At 33.4% G+C, this 18,178-nt stretch overlaps 1 protein-coding gene and 1 pseudogene across 1 annotated transcript; both read right to left on the bottom strand.

Annotated features, from left to right (window-relative positions):
* Positions 1-747: 747 nt before the first annotated feature.
* Positions 748-3,921, bottom strand: LOC114736232 (UV-stimulated scaffold protein A homolog). The gene is made up of 2 exons (XM_028924023.1): positions 3,633-3,921; positions 748-2,946 (listed from the first exon to the last, which is right to left on the bottom strand). Exons 1-2 carry the CDS (start codon positions 3,822-3,824, stop codon positions 1,084-1,086), a joined length of 2,055 nt encoding a protein of 684 aa, XP_028779856.1. The 5' UTR covers positions 3,825-3,921; the 3' UTR covers positions 748-1,083.
* A 7,908-nt stretch (positions 3,922-11,829) lies between these two features.
* Positions 11,830-13,627, bottom strand: LOC114736236 (aspartyl protease family protein 2-like; annotated as a pseudogene).
* Between the last annotated feature and the right edge of the window lie 4,551 nt (positions 13,628-18,178).

Here is an 18,178-nt window from a genome sequence, read left to right on the forward strand (position 1 = left end):
TACGATAATTCTCCCTAAAATCTAGGTGGAGTTGTTTGGTAATGTAATAGATTAAGTTAAGATTTAGAAAAGAACACACATAAAGTATTGGAATTAGGAGATGAAGTCAGACTACAAAATGAAGTGAATTTCAAAAAGTTTTGGCTTAAAGTGATCATACATCAGGTAAATTTTGAGATCTGCACAAAAGAGAAATAAAAGTGAGAATAGTGAAACCCACTCATAAGCCTTCTTTATCTTCTTGCACTCTTCTACTAGAGTCCCTTATTCAAAAGAGAATCCTAACTTGATTGTATGATTGGCTAGCATCCATCTGACGGTGGGATAGGGGAAGCAATTTAGCACTAACTGAACTCATCAAGTCCACCACCACCAGTACAGTTGGGATGCTTATAAATGTGGGATAAACTAGGTGAGAAGCCCTTATGTTATCATTTAATTTAAGTACTCTTGGCACTGCTAAAAGCACCGCCCCAAGAATTTCTCAGTTCAAGCTACATTTACTAATTTGTCATTTAACATGGCTGAATTAATCAGATTTCTTTTCTTTTCTTTTTTTCGCCCCTTAGATTAGTTAAAGAGACTTGGCATTTTGCAGGTGTAAAGTTTGATTTTCCTCTTGCTAATTTTTCCTCATAGGTATCAACAAAGGCATCTCAATCTCCGTTCATTCTAAAGATGGGCAAAGTAAGCCAAGACTCACAAGAGCCTCAACTCTTGTCAAATGGCAGTTTGAGGTTCAAAGAGTTTCCCTAAAGGCACAATATGATATCAAAGTATAATTTTGTAACTCGATACAATTAGTCCAAATCGTAGTCATCTAGCACTGGCACCTATTATGTACAAAAGGTTCTTACAAAAATTGTGGAAATATGCTGAGAAAATATCACACCAACTAGCCCCAGAATGGCTTATCTTATTCCTTGGTGAGCCAAAACCAATCTCTAAAGTGGAATGAATGTACAGATAAGTAGTTGCATAAATGAGTAAATTTCCTTAATCCAACAAGGCAAGGTTTTACTTGACGTATCCGACCCTGACTTTTGACTACAAGTAATCCTACATGCTCAAATTGAACCCAATCTACCATTGGTTCGGGAAGGCCTCTCTGTATTTTGCATCCTCACTAGCATCGTGCTGCCTAGTGGTAGCATCCCTAGCCCGCGAACTCAGAAGCTTCCCGGCTATTCTGTCTTTTGATGTTACTTTCTTTCGAAGCATGGATGCAAGAATTCTCTTGTTGTCTCTGGAAGATAAATTCCCTTCATTAGTCACATCCCCATCTTGTCCAAGCGATGCAGATCTGGAAGTAGAAGCCAAAGCGGCATTGCGTAAAACTGATTTGTTGTGTTCCCGAATTTTGGCAAGTTTTGCACGCTTCATCGTCTGTTTATCAATTTTTCGCTTCTTTGCCACCTCTTCATCTATTTCACGAACATTCTTCACTGCTTGTTTAGCCAAGTGCTCCGCTAGATCAATCCCCAAATCAACATTTACCTTGTGTTCGGATGTGCTCTGATTGAGTGGCTTTCCTCCATCATCCATCTTGTGTTCAGATGTGCTCTGATTGAGTGGTTTTCCTTTATCATCTATCTTGTGTTCGGATGTGCTCTGATTGAGCGGCTTCCCTTCATCATCCCGAGGAAGGATAGGTCCATGAAATGGACAAACTCTCAAGTCTCTTCTCTGACATAGCCCTCCTTTCCTCAAAGGAGCACGACATGGTTGGATCTCCTCTTGCTTCTCTTCATAAAGTGCAGCATGAACATTCAATTCAGCAATTTTATCAGCTGGGATAACAGCATCAGAGTCCACCCTCCCCCAATGATTTTCAAGTTCCAATCCACGCTGGTTAGCCATAAAAACCCTGCTTGAACCCCAATCATCCAAGTGAGAACTCCACCTTACCACAGGAGCTTCAGCCAGAAGTTCGCTCCTTGGAGAGTTTGAGTCTACTTCATTCCTTCCATGAGCTAGGCACTTGGCGTTAGAGCTGTTAGACTCTTTATCTCTTGAACTGAGAGCACTGCCATTCACTTTATGGGTAGTTGATGCCATGTCAAGATGTATGTCTTTATTCTTGGGAGCCCTAGATGCAACTTCATTAGCTACAACATTACCCTCCTCCCAAAAATCTTCTTCCTCACTATGTTTTGATGAGTTTTGAAGAGAACATCCAGCCTCTTCACATTTCTTTTGAACTGATTTCAGATGATTACGAATGTCAATGAATTCCTTCAAAGTGGAATCTCTAAATCTATTGTCAGCTACTTCAACTCTTACTAGAACAGAAATCCATTCTTGGACAGAAATCAAATGCTTTGTCACTAAAAGCTTGTACAATTCCCTCAATGCATCAAAAATCACCTTGTTATCACTGTTCTCATGAACTTTCTCTCCTTCTTTTATGGCATCAAGACGCATCTGCCGCAGCTCAGAAGAACCGAAGAACTCTTCCACTTCATCATCTAAGATATCATCTTGCATAAAATCCTCTGTTGAGTTCAAAATTTCCAAACATTCTCCAATCTCATCCACTGTGGATAGTATTTCTCCCTTTATTGATGATAGATTCTGTCTCAAATGTTCATATTTGTTCAACAAAATTTCTTTCGACCTTCTCTCTCTTTCCCTCCTCTCTTGTTGCATCCGCTCCACATTGGCCTGTATGTTAGGAAATTGAAGCCTAAGGGTATTCTTTAGGTAATCATGCCCTAATCTGAGCTGTCTGTAATGAATCCCAAAAGAGTGGTTCCATTTTTCTAAGAATTCAATGGCCTTTGAACGTAAAACAGATGCAACAGCTGGGGGAGCAGGTAGTGGCAGATTTCTTCTGAATCCGATGCTCAAACTCAGTAGGTGGTCCAAATTCTCAACAAGAAGGGTTCTAAAAAGCTTTGATCGCATGAACAGTTCATCAATTATTAGAAGTGTGAGGTACCTAACCTGCAACATGCATCTATCAAGGTCATAAACTTGTTTTTCGTTATTCAGATGATAAAGGAGCCTCAAAAGTTAAAGCCTTTAATATGGAGAACCACTTAAATGTCCCTAAGAAGAGCACCAAAGGGTTTAAGCTAAGTACTACCAATCTCCGTAATTCTCATCAGTGACTTGAAAAATGATTGCAATGATAAATGGCAAGAACCAGTACAATGACAAGAAATCATCTTTTATTGACAACCTCACATGATGAAAATTTCCTGACGTTTGAAGATGGCAGATGGAATGCTCAATTCATGAGTCAAATGAAGACTGCCTAGCTCAAACTTGTTTAAACTTGTTCATCCAGTAATTCAGAACCTCTGGATTGTCAACAACAAATGATGTTTTAATCATATAAACGCACTCGTATCTCATGTCATATAGACGCATTGAGAATGATAAACTTGTTCGTATAGCAATTTGAAAACGGCAAACAAAAGACCCAACAAAAAAATTCAAAGATTCAATCTCCCATAACAGACATGATTCGGACGTTCACGACTAAAGTTGCAAATTTACGGAGCATTTTCTCGGTATTTAAAGTGCCAAAATTGAATCAAGCCCAAATTGAATAACAAAAAACCAAAAAAAAAAAAAGACTAACAGAATCAATTCATCCACAAAACTGCAAAATTAAGTGTAAGAACCTGAGAGTGATCTCGCTTCATGAGGTCTGTAAGTGTTTCGGCAGCAATTCGGAGCTCCGAATCCGAGAATCGGACCACCGACTTGATGGCCCGAAGGAGACGGGGATCGACCTCTGGCGAAGTCGAGGTTGTGGCCTTCTCTATCAAAGACCTCACCTTTGTTCCCCGACCCCTTCTCTCCTCCTCTTCCATTGACGATCAAATCCAATCGATTCAAAAATTCATTAAATTTCAATTTCTATGACAAATTTTATTCCCGGAAAAAAAGCCCTAAATTTGAAATTCGCAGATTCATTGACGTTTTTTCGCGGCCAAACGCCGTCCGTGCGTAAGAGGCATGTGAAAATGTGACGGTGTGGAGAACTGCAGAGGACTTGAGCTGTTAAAGCGGGCAACTCCTGGGTTGATCCCTTGACGGGCCCATATTCTAACGCTGAGCCCGTCTAAAACTAGATTGGCATTTGACAGACAAACCCCTTTTTTCTTTAAACAAAATAATAATTACATTTCTAAATATTTTAATTTTGGACGATATTTACATCTAATTCTTTATGGTTATTATATCAAGTTCTTCAATCATACATGATCATGTGTCCTATTTTTAAAATATTAATATGTGATTACATTTAATTATAAATTCATATAAAATAAAATAAAAAGACACATACTTATGTGATTAGAGAATTTAACATAATTAATATAATGAACTTGACCTAAATCTTTTTTTATTTTAATTTTATAATTATATTATAATTTTTATAAATTAAATTTAAATTGTTTCTATGCTTTCGTGAAGTGATATAATTAAACTAATTTTAAAACATACAAATACAAATATATAATCTGTTTTATATAATTCTTTTTTATCACTATTTTACATATAATATATTTTATACAATTAAATAAAATGAAGAATCAAAATAAAGATATATTTAAATTATGTGTAAAATAATAAATTCTTTTTTATAAAATTTTAAAAAAAATCATTGATTGGCAACCTAGCTCTACATGACAGGTTATGGGCTGACACTTGGCACGTATCAATTATAAATGCCGACATCAAAACGGACTCTTATTTTACCAATGTGAATCTGTTATTTTTTACATCTTAGCACGTCAAGTCTACCATTTCTATGTTAAAGTGGGTCACACAAGCCAAATTAGAAGAACTACACGGAAGAATGACTCTAAAGAGAGAAAAAATTGACAGCAAATAATTACAAATTTGTGAAATAACAAGGTAGAATAGTGGTTTTTTATTAAAAAAACAAAAATAGTTAGTTGCATAGCTCAATTGTAAATTATAAATTCTCAATTCCTCGCCTTAAAAGACTTGTCGTGAACAAGTTATAATAAATTTTGAAAAATTCAGACTCCCAGTTCATTATATTGGTTTTTTCTAATTTGACACATATATCTATATATATATATAAGCAAATCCACCTCATTTGAGGAAATTAATCCTTTGAAGTGGACATCTCCATGTAAATTCTTGCTTTGAGGTAGAGATTATGAATGGGATGATCCTGCAAAGATAATCTCACCTTGAGAGGTGTGTTGCAAGTTGCCTACCTTCATTCTCTTCAATAATTGAACCCTCCAAATCCACATTTTCACATGCCTGTATGAACACGCCAGAGCACTTCTTAACAGAAAAAATTAATAAATTTGAAAGAATATGTGTGAATAATATATTTTTTTAGGGGTTAACTTGTACAAGTAAATTGAAGATCTGTAAAAGTTTTCGTGTGGAAATTGCTAACGTTTACCTCTTGGTCCGCTCAGAAAGATTAAAATAAATAAATTAATAGGTCCATAAAATATGCAAGGAATGTGGAAAGTAGGGGCAGTGAGGGAGGCAAGTGGAAAATTAGGAATCATTGTGATTTCAATTTCTAAAGAAAAAGAAAAGGAAGGAATAGTGTTGGGTGCACTATAACACTATCATCATTTTACTTAACAGCTAGAGTCCAAACAACAAGTTAACTTTTTTGTTTGAAAAATGCAAAGGGGGGACTAGAGGAGATGAAGTTTGATGTTCCCGAGGCCAAAAACGCACGGGAGTATTATTTTGTTCCCCTCCCACTTTGACCCGTTTATGGACAAAGTGCTCCTCCTATAATATCACGAAGAAGGTGGGGATTTAATTTAGCACTATTAACATTGATTAATTAATATTTAAATTCTCACTAAAAAAAATATTCACGTTTAAGCTCGAATACTTTGAACAGAATTATCTTTCATAAAAAATACATATGCTTCAAAAAAAAAAAAAACAGCATGCATGGGCATATATAAACGGGCCTACCGGGTGCTCACATATTTTGACCTTTGTTTCTTCTACCCATGTGCTTCCACCCCCTTCTCTCGTTTTGCATCTTCCCTGCGTTAACTTACACGTGCCTCCCTCTCTGTTTTTCTTCTTCATTGTCTTGTCTAGATAAAAACCAAACCGTAATTTTAAAAATACGATATACAAAATATATGAAAAGTTTGTCTCAATTTTTTTAAAAAAATACTTTTTAAAAGTACTTTGGGTGTCCCCAAACACCTCTTTTTTTTCTCTCCATTTTACTTATGTGGGCTCCATCTACTGCAAGTCTTAAATAAATTATTACTGTTTAAATTTAACCTTGAATAGTACAATTTGTTTATGGAAACATGGGGGATGGGAATAAATTAAGCAATATGAAATCCTCCGAAACATGGTAGATGAAGACGTAAGGAAACACTTCATAACATTATTGAAATGAAATTTTTGATTAATTATGTATTTAAAGATTTGGTTATTGATAGAATGTACTCCCTCCGTTCCTTATTATAAGAGACGAATAACCGAATTACGTTGATCAAAAAAGCAGTTAAAATTAGTTAAGAACAATCAATGTGTAAAAAGTATAATTTTTTTCTCAAAAATGCCCTCATTAATAAGGAGAGAGAACATGAGAGAGAACAATTAAATTATTAAAAGAAAGAGAAGTAGGAGGGAGAGAGAGTGTGAATTGGAAACAAAATAAATATGGGTAAAATAGAAAATCGACACAAAAAAGTAGAGACAACTTTTAAGTGTCTCTTATATATAGAAACATGCCATAAGCATCAAATGTCTCTTATAATAAGGAACGGAGGGAGTAATAAAATTATAGTAGTACTACCTCCGGTCTTTGATATAAGATCTTATTTAACTTTTATTTTAGTTCTGAATAAAAGACCTCAATCTACTTTGTCTCTCATATTTATGTATTTTTTTCAAGGTTTTTAATAATGATAGTTATAGCTAGTACATTTGATTAGCAAGGATGTTTTAGAAAAGACAACACTTATTTATTACAAATAATTAACTTAATTTATTTTTTTAATCTTTTCAAATTAGTCAACTAGCTCTTATAATTAAGACTGGAGATAATATGATCTATATAGTTGACCTCGTTAAGTACGATAAAATTCGTTATTGTTGTTATTTCATGCCATGTGTGTGTGTGTATATATATATATATCTTTCAATTTCATGCTCTTTTTCAACACAGAACACTAATGTGCATCTCTAATTAAAATATTTTCAATCATTTAGTCGCCAATTAAATGAATATAGAGGTCAAAATAAAATGAAACCTCAAATTAAATTTATTATATATGATGAACCAATCTAGATTGCTTCTCCATTCACAAGAGATGTGCATGATTTGTCAGAAATGTTTTTATTTACTTGTAGAGATAATTGAGAATCTAATTCCACACACAATTGTGATCATGGGCCCGTGGTGCCAAATTTTCCACTAACAAATTGATTTAAATCTTAAGCGGGGAGACCTTAGGTTAAGAAAAATCGTAATTGGAGAAACGAGACAAGGTAACTTTATTTAAGGTGTGTTTGGATTAACGTTAGGTAAAATTGACTTATAGTCAAACTGACTTTTGTAATTGAGGTTAGAGTAAAAGTCAGCTAGTGTAATGTGATTTATGTTTGGATAGGTGCTTATAAAAAGTCAGTTGAAAAAATTAAAAGTTGTTTAGATGATTAATGAAAAAGTTAGTTTAGTTATAAAATAATTAAAAAGGACATAGACTTTATTAAGTAGTAGTATTTGAAATCTTATGTTTTTAACGTGATAATAGTTTAAAAAATAAGTAGAATTATTATGATAAAATATAAATAGTTTATTTGTGAAATTATAAAATAAAAATATTTGTTACGGAAAAAAATTTGAAAACACATTATGGATAATTAATTAAATACACGTAATGGACAAACCTGAATATAAATTAAAATTCATTTAGTCTCTAATTAAAATAAATGAAATCACATAACTAATTAGATCATAAGCTTTGTATAATTTTCCCATAAATCAGTTAGAAAAGTTGATTCAAATTGTGTTGGATAAGTCAGTTAAAAAAGTTTTTTTTTCTGATAAGCCAATTAGAAAAAAAGACCTATCCAAACAATCTTCTAAGCCACAATAAAATGCAAACCTCAGTTTCATGTTTCTTTACGTATTTTTACCATCCAGACGAGGCCTTAGAATTGGACCTCGCCAAAAGTAAGAGAATATTGATCGTTGAATGTTGATTCTCAAAATGAATGATGACGATGATGATATATAAGTGGTCCAACAAGATTAAAAGTATGCGGACAAGGAGGATATTTCTAGCATAACACGACCCCACTTGAAGGGTACGATTACTTTAATCCTAGGTTTCTTTTTATTTATTAGGTAGCCCTCAATATATACACTTTTTATATGAAATTTATTTTTATCCTCTGCTCGTTCAGACTCTTAATATTTAGTTATACTAAGAAAACTAAATAAATTAATTAACTATAAAAAATATGATATGATTTTTCTGAAATATCAATGTATAATTTTGGAGTCATATCAGTTATAAATTATTTTTAAAAATGATAAACATGATAGATAAAATAAATTTAATCTCATACTTAAAATTAAATCAGACTTGCAACTAACTTCTAAGAATAGGAGAGAATATAAATGCATAATGTTTGTGATTTAAAATTTAGGAGGTGTTTGACAACCCTTAAAAATACTTTTCCGCAAAACGATGTAAATTCTTTCATATATTTACTTTAGGAGTGTTTAGGAGTGTTTGTCCAAACACCCAATTCAAATCAGTATCAGTCAAAACTATGGTTTTTGTTGACCCAAAAACCATAGTTTTGTCAAAAGTGGTTTGAATCCGCTTGTGGCAAAAAATATAGGAGTGTCAGGTGGTTTACCAATGGATATGACACATATACCCTCAATTATTCATTTCTTTCATTCTCTTCCGCCTTCGGTCCCTCGCTCTCCATTCCAAATAGCTGGTTCCTTTCTTTTATGCTTTGCCTTGCCTTGCTCTCTCTCTCACTGCTTTCTCTCTCTTCCCAGGTAAGGGACGTTTAGCAGAAGTGAGAAGACACGCTAACTGTCCCGTTTTATGCTTCTAAATTCATTTTTGTTACATAAATAAATAAATTTAATGGCCAATTCTCTTATCTTATAATATATATATTCACCAATCGGTCATTTTTCTCAACTCTGATGTGGCCTTGTTTCTAATATCTTTAATCTTATATCTTATAAATGTTTTTACACATGTAGTGACAATTAATTAATTATATTAAAGATAAGAGGTAGTATGTTGTTATAAAAACCAGCTGTAAAAAAATATTATAGAATTTCATGTTTAAAATCTTTAAAGCAAATTAATATTTTTATGTTAGAAAAAGAAGTAATCATTTTTCTATAAACATATTTAAACTTATAACTTATAAATATATATACATATATTAATTATTTATTAATTATATTATCTTATATATTATTAATTATGTTAGTAAAAATTATTTTATGAACAATTTTATTCCTTCAAATTAAAATATATTATAAAATCTATTCTTGTGTAATTATCATATTAACTTATGTCCTTTTTAGTAATTTGTATATATAAAAGGTGCTTTTGATAATAATATTCAAACACTCTCATTTTATCAGAATCATTTTTCACAAAAAATCTATTATTCAGAGACCATGGTTTTCTAAGAATCTATTTTCCAAAAACTATTCTCCAAACCATAGTTTGGTTTCATCTAAATATCCCCTTCGTAAAACATAAAAACACTTTTGAAATCATAATTTGATTTCCATCTAAATAGCCTTTTAAACTATATGGGAAAAAAATAATACTCTCGCGATTAATTTTTACTCTCTCAAGGAATAATCAAAAAGCGTGAGATGAGGCTCGTAAAGTCGTACAAGACCCTTACTTTTTTCTTGGTCAATCTCTCGTCTAATGTACTGGTATAATTTAATTTTAATTTACGAATGTAAATGATTCGATCCACAACTGGTCATATCACTATGCTCCAAAACTTACAGCTAAGTTGTTGAAGTTTCATGAGCAAGTGTCGGATGTGATCTGTATTTAAAGAAGAAGAAAAATTGCTGACTCGCCACGTTGAGGAGGATGATTGGTTATAAAAAAATATTGGACTATTTGGGTGAACAGGAAAATCCAAACGAGCCACCGGAAGCCGCCACGACAGTAACATCTAATAGCTTTCATTTCTGTTTTCCTTTTGTTAATTAAATGGACAAATATTAACAATATGAGATTACAAGAAAAGAGACGGAACATGGCACAATATTTTCAAGATATAGACCTCCCAAGTAATTCACATTATCTATTTTCTTAACTAATAGCCGCTACCCATCATTTTAATTTTACTTGATACATTGACTCTGCCAATTTTCTTAATTCCAACTTATGAATCAATAATTATATTTTTCAAAACTAGAAAACTAACATGGAGTCCTCACAATTTCTACTGGTATTGGTTCTCATACTTTAATTTTTCAAACGGATACATTTCAGTTTGGACCGCTTGGGAAGATGGAAATAACAACAACAAAATAATAAAGTGCCTGTTTGGAAGGACTTAAAAAATTCTATATAACACGTTTTATGTAAGTCGAGACAAAATTCTCTCACATATTTACCTTGTATTCCGTAAATTATTATTAAAAAGCAACTTATAAGCTGTTCCAAACGGGTTCAAAATCACTTGGGCGTACATATGTGACATTGGTGCACGGTGTGCTGCCACAGTCAATGAGAAAATCATACTCTCCTCTTCTATTGATGCTCTCCATGATCCCCGTCAGCCACTTGTTTTCATTCATATCATTCCATTTTTTAATGTATTCTTTTAAATTAGAGGAACAAATATAACAATATGAAATTACAATAAAGATTAGTAAAAATTTTGCAGTCTGGTGTGGCATTGACCTTCCTAGTAAGTAGAAGTTTGCAGGTTCTAATCTTTTTATAACCTCGGTCATTAATATTGGCTCTTTTAATAAAAAAAAAAGATCAAGTTCAGGAAAAATCTCAAAAAGAAATATCTTTTAAATTTTAAAATTTTAAATAAATTTTGTTTATCTTTTTTTTGGTCATTAACATCATTTTTGTTTACTACACTTTAATGATAATTGACTACATTTAAAAAACAAATTAACGATATATTTGTAATAATTCCTGATTTTAAAATTTAAAATTCAAGATATATAATTTTTTAGATTTTCCCTTAAACTTATGAGCCTTCTTATCATTAGGGTACATGATTATTGATATAGTTTTTTTTTTCCGGTGAGCTTGATAAAATATTACTCTCTCTGGATATTCTTACAAATGATGCTAGGATCTTGCTTCATAGGGATTGGGTAGTACAAGTTTTTCACGTTCACAGGCAGGACAATCATACTGCTAATTTCCTTGCTAAACTGTCTCATAAGATGGAGAGCAATTTTGTATCCTTCATCAACCTCCATCTCTTTATAGGACAGTGATGAGAGAGGATAGCGTAATTGTTTTACTTGTTGTAAGTAACGTTATCCAATTTTTAATTCAAAAATTGACAATATATTTTTATAATAATTTCTGATTTTAAACTTTAAAATTCAAGATGTGTATATTTTAGATTTTCCCTTAAACTTGTGAGCCTTCTTGTCATTAGAGTAAATGATTATTAAGCTTTATAAAAGATTACTCTCCCCGGATATTCTTACACTCGCATGAACTTAATTTCATACATTATCTTCATTATCAAACAACATTAACATCTTTTTTTATATAAATTTGTTTAAAACTATCCCTATTTTGAATGTCTTTTAAATGATGTATACTTTAAAAAATGTCAATATTCGTAGCAATATAACATCCAAATGCAGCATTTGATGCAAATAAGCAAATTAATAATTCAGTAGGACCATTATGCGATAGAGTAACGAGTCTAGTTACTCTCAATTAGCTAATACTAATAATTAATAATAGTACAACAGCAAACACAAGTGCACGTAAATTGCAAGAAACTTCCAACTCGTTCTTCGCTCCTCTCTCTTCATCCAAATCCGAGGAAGATATTATCTCAGCTACTCCAATCTAATTTCGTTTTTGTTTAATTCAAAATAGACGCCAGTAATTCAAGGGAAAAAAAAATAAAACTACAGGGACGATTTGTCCCCATTAGCCACGTCATAGGTCCGGCTTACGCGCACCCACGAGGAGCAAACCCGACCCTAGAACCCGCCAGATCGTACACGACCCGGAAACCTTGTTGCTGGATGTTCCCGATTATCGACAAGCTGCCCATCGTTCCCGCGAAGGCGAAGCAGAAGCTTCCGTGGGTGTCCACCGGAATCAAATAGTTCGTCGCCGGAAGTGACATGTCAGCACCTCGGAAATGCAGCACCACCGTGGGCACCTTCACCTCCGTCTGCCCCGACAGATCGAAACAAGTGTCGAAGAGTGAGAACTCCGGCGCCTTCTTCAGATGCGACGCTCCAACCCTGAAAGCGTTCCTGAGGGCGATGTAGGCGGGTCGGGTGAGCCGGGTCACCGACGTGCCGGAATCGATTATTACGCCGCCATTCCCGGTGGGATCGAGTCGAAAGAGCGACGGCGAAATACCCCGAACGGGTGTTCCCCCAACACTGATCCCGAGGAGTTCTACAAAGTAGAATGTGTCGAGCTTAGGGTGACTGAGGAGAGGAGTGAACCGGGCGGTTCGAGGAATGGCCATGTCGCCAAATATAACTGAAGACGGTTTGGCCGAAGAAGAACGATCCACTAAGCAATACGAGAATTTCTGGCCGAAACGACGTCCCATTTGTGCCGGGAACGACAACTTCCCACGGCCGAGACCCAACAGTCCCGCCGCGCCGATGAAGAGTCCCTCATTGTCGTGACCGCATCCGAGGGCAACGCCGGGGACTTGAGTGCGCCGAAACGTCAGAGTTTCAGTGGAAAAATCCCCCACAGTGAACGAACCGTCACCGTAGGAAACCTGATAGAGACAGTTCTTTTTCTTGTTGCATCCAGGAGAATCCAGTCGCCGGCAGAGAGGGGAGGCACATGAGATTCCAGCGAACGACCGAGATTTAGTAGGGTCGAATACTGGGTCTGTCTGGGAGTAGCACTTCTGGCAAGGAGAACACTGGAGCCAAACGACGTCGCTTCCGGTATCCAGCACCATGTACACGTTCCTCGGAGGAGTGCCGACGCCCAAGCGCGTTAAAGTACTCTCCACTGCCCTGAGTCAACCCAGATATAATGGAGCTGCTGAAACCCGGCCTGCCCAGCCGGCCAACGAGGCTCTGGTCCACAGAAGCAGCATTAGAGGCCATGGAAATGAAGGATTTGACCCTAGCAGCATCTCTTTGCAGCCGGAGGTTGAAGAGCTGTTCTGGGGTTTTGTTGAAAGACATAGAATCCACATGATGCAGTTCAAGAGAGATCACAGATTCGGATTGTGGATCGGATTCGGATGTCTCTACAACATCGGATTCGGACCATGAGGGTGCGAGTGGGGGGGAGAGAGAGTGGAGGACTAGAGGTTGGGTCTGCAAGGGAGATGAGTCGACGGAGGAAGCGGCGGGGAGAGAGAGGGAGCAGGGCGGCGAGGGAAAAGAAGAGCATGAGATTTCCTGCCCTGGGTTCCATTATTGGGGAGACGAGAGAGAGTGTGTGTGAGAGAGAATGGTGGGAGAAACACACAGATGGCAGAGAATAAATAGTGGAAGATAGGGGCAAGAAAAGGGGTAAAGCGGCTCCAAAAGAAAACTTAATAAAAAAAGTGACTCTTGGTAATAAAGAGAGTTTGGTGTCAAACTAAAAAAATAAATAGTGGTAGTTTGGTGAGTGGTGTTTTAACTCAATTATTGCCCGTTGTATAATGGCTTTAGATTTTTCATTCTGATCTGATGGATATATAATTGGATTTAATTGCGGGACGGTTGATTATTAACAGTTAACAGTCCAGTAATTAATGCCATGTTGTTTTATTATCCAAGGAAATTACTGGTCTAATTTTAGTTTTTTATTCAAAGAAATAAATAAAAAAAATTAACTATCGCTCTGTTACTTTTTTTTTTTAATTTTAATCGTGACTGTGGCAATCTACAATGTGATATTGGATGACGGCTCTGAACTGAATTTGTCTCATGCATAAAAGTGGAAATTAAATTCGTAACACTTACTTAACATATGAAAACACATGGCGTTTACAACTTTACACTAACTTGAATTTGTCATTTTGAATTTATTTTATAAGAAATCAAATAAATAATATTCATCAAATCCTAAATATAAGATCCATTTACATTACAATGGATCTTATGTTTAGAATTGGAGGGAGTATCTCTTTGTGAGCAATGCACAACATTCTCATACGACTAGCTTATGTTTAATCGGACAATTACAAATATTATCATAATCCTCAGTGAATGTTAGGAATTTTACCATGCTTTATATATGTGTGCGTACACGTGTGTATGATTTGTCTTGTAAAGCAGTAATTATAGAGTTAAATAGTGATATTAATTGTTTATTCGAGGAATGTGCTTTAATCTTTTATTTCGTGATATGAATTTTTGAATTTCTTAGATGAAAAATTGTTTATAGGAAAAATATATTAAAAAGTTGAACAACGTGTTGCATTTTAAATTAATCATAGATGAACAAGAACCAGGGAATTAAACAGTATAATTTCTTTAATCAAGCTCATAATTTATCATGTCATTATCAATACATAAGTATCAATGACACATAATTCGTAACAAATTTTATTATTCGTACAGTATGACCATGCAAATGTAAGTTGTTCTTAAAAATTTTGTCCAGTACACGTGAAATTAAAACATATCTGGCATAATATAAAATTCATAGGAAATCATTCTATATATATATATATATTATATATATATATGCATGTTCAACAAAAGAAAAAGTTGCAATTTTGCTTCCGCAACAATAATTCAATTATCTGAGTGAGGGTGTTATGCTCTTATCTGCGAAGTCACGAGTTGGAATTGGCATAGGACCGAAAGACGATTTGGTTAGTTAATAACATAAGTATTATTATGACCGAGGGACAGGAGAACAGTTGATCTGAGCTGTCTAGCAAGACATGGAGCACTAATCACCTGTGCGCCTCTCCATAATAGGCTTTCAAGTAATCATATCCATGCGCACGCAACATAACATTTATTCATGAAATCTAATTAATTAATTTGAGTGGATTAAGAACATTAGTTAAATTAGTTAATATGACATATTTTTTAAAACATCCGTAATAATCTTCTTTAATTTTCTTCATCTCTCTTCTATTTGATTATTGTGAAAGAAATATTAATAGGGTTGATTTAAAAAAAATTGACAAACATATTAAATAAGTCTTGCGTACACGACTAACATCTACTTTTAAATTAAGTTTTATATTAAAGACCAGAGAAGTATATCTTAAACCTCATATAAAGTAAGAATACTCTAGAAAAGACAATATATATTTGTTACAAATAATTAACTTAACTAATTTTCTTAATTTATTCAAATTAATCAACTAGCTTTTATATTAAGAAGATAATGTAGTGTAAAAGGTAGTTAGGAGATTATTTTGTTGCTAAATCTTACACTGAAATCCACTCTACATTCTTTGGCAAAAAAAAAACTCTACATTCTAAATTTATATTCGTTATAAAAAAATTATTCTTATTATTACACACATTAAAAATAATTTTTTTTAATATTCATTATAGTTGCTCAATTTTATATTTAGCATGGATTATAAATAGGAAAAATGATAAAAAAATAAATTGAAATTATTAAATCTCAAATTAGGTTTGGTAACAACACTTTATTTGATATTGATAATAATAAATTTGTAAATGACAGTAAATTTTTATTAATTTTCTTTATCTAATATTTAGTACTCCTCCAGTCTTTAATATAAAATTATTTAACTAATTTGATTAGATTAATGAAGTTAGATAAGTTAGTTAATTATAAAATATGACATGTTTTTTCTAAAATACCATAATCATCTTTCTTAATATTCTTCCCCTTCTTCTAGTTGATTATAGTTGAGGAGTATCCATAAGGTAATTAGAAAAAAATTAATAAATATGAGAAATAGGTTTTATATTTATGACTAAAATCAAGTCAACAATTAAGGTCTTATATTAAGGATCCAACTCATCCAAGGAGTAATTTCTAGTTTCTTTTTTTTGTCATTTTTTTATAAATATATTTCATTCTCATTTTATGCGAAGGCTCATGTGAGTCATGATGAATAATGGTCCAAGAAAGCGAACTTTCCCAACAATCTTCCTACAATCAAGGAGGTATATTTCCTTGACAGATTCTTTGCTTAGCCTCCTTCTATGCCCTGAAGAGGACCCTTGCAATTATTACCGCAGAAGTCCCTTCTCAGAAAAAAAAAAAAAGAAAGAAAAATCACATGATTGTGTATTATTTTTATTTTATTTTCCACAAATAATTAAGAAACTCACGAAGTTGGTCTCCAGAAAGCATTTCAGAAATTATGTTGTTCATGATTCTAATGAGTATCTAACGCCGCCTATATACATACAATCCCGTGATCATTATTGATTTCTTCTACCCACCACACCTGTAATAATTATTTTATTCATTTATTTATTTATTTTGCTTCCCCATGTTGAGTAACCATTTCTGCTCTATAACAAAATTATTGAGTGAATACTGAAGCAAATGATACACCCGATCTTTTTGCCAAATGACTTTGAAAACGATATCCTAATTTTCCATTCCATGAACTTGGATTTTTTTTTTGCCAGACATGAACATGGATTCATCACACTTTTTGAAAAAAAAAAGTTTGTATTTATTATTTTAAAAATTAAAAAAATCTAGTTTTTTTTTTCAAATACTTTTTCCTGCAACTAAAATTTTTCTTCTTCTGTTTTTGTCTTCACTTCTCAATCCCAGCAGTCTCCACCGGGGGAAGCGGAGTGAGACGAAAGGGCCCCACACGACCAAGACTTCTTGGCATGAAACAAGTTTTATATTTCAATGGACAGCTCATAATATTTCCCCCTCAACAAAGATACTCGTACATTGCGGAAAGGAAACAGTAATTTGATGTTCTTAATTAATTACTGTTTCTAATCTTTACTATAAGAATTAATTAACTAATTTAAATAGACTAAAAAATTAGTTAATTTAGTTTTTTTAAATAAATAGGTATTGTCTTTCTTAAAATATCCTTACTAATCAAGTGTATTGATTAGAATTACTATTATTGGAATGACTACTTTGAAAAAAAAAGATAAATATAAGAGGTAAAGTGAATTAGAATCTTATATTTAAAATAAAATAAAAATCAAACAAATTTTTATATTAAACACAGGAGGAGGTAGTGTCATACTACTAATTCTTATTATCAAGACTGTCTGATGCCCAAAAAAAAAGTTTCTTATTGTTAAGACGGTGTCATGTAAGAAACAGTGTGGCTTTTTATTTGTGTGAGTGTGACACGTGCTGAAATTTAGTATTCATGTCAAATTCAACAAGAGATTTTGGGCACTTCAATTTTTTCATACCAAGCACCTTAAGAGTTAAGACAAGGAATCAAAAAATCAAAAGAATTACTCTTCCGGTCCTAAATATAAACTCTTATATACACTAGTATAAAGTTTTATATTTAGGACGGAGAGAGTACTTAAACCTACTAAGTTTTTTTTTTTTTTTTTAAAAGAGTGACTCTCCAAATAAGGTTGACCCAGCAGATATTAATAAATTTAGAGATGTTGTAGACCCTTTTTTTTTTGCCAACGAGACATTTTAACTTCGAAAGGTCTAAAAATCAGTCAGTCAAGTTTTTTTTTTTTCTAAGTACAACATTTAGATATTAGAGATAATCCTATTTGAACTAGTGGGATCTCTTCTAATAGAAACTTTAACTCGAGTTCGTTGGTTGAATCAATAAAGGTGATCACAAGATGACGTCCTCCACTTTTCTTGTGGGCCATCAGTTTCGTCCTCTAACTTAAATGTGGGCACATTTTCTGACATAAATTCTATCTTCAATTTGTCATCTCTTTTGCTAGAACTTGTTTTTATTGGTTGAATCAATGAAGGTTATCACAAAACGACGTCACCCCTCTTTTGGGCCATTAGTTTCAGCCTCTAATTTAAATGAACCTCTTGGCCCAATGTTATTGGACCATTAAGTT

This window comes from Neltuma alba, unplaced genomic scaffold, assembly GCF_004799145.2.
Source record: "Neltuma alba isolate B1F8T4 unplaced genomic scaffold, ASM479914v2 tig00013319_pilon, whole genome shotgun sequence".
Classification (NCBI taxonomy): domain Eukaryota; kingdom Viridiplantae; phylum Streptophyta; class Magnoliopsida; order Fabales; family Fabaceae; genus Neltuma; species Neltuma alba.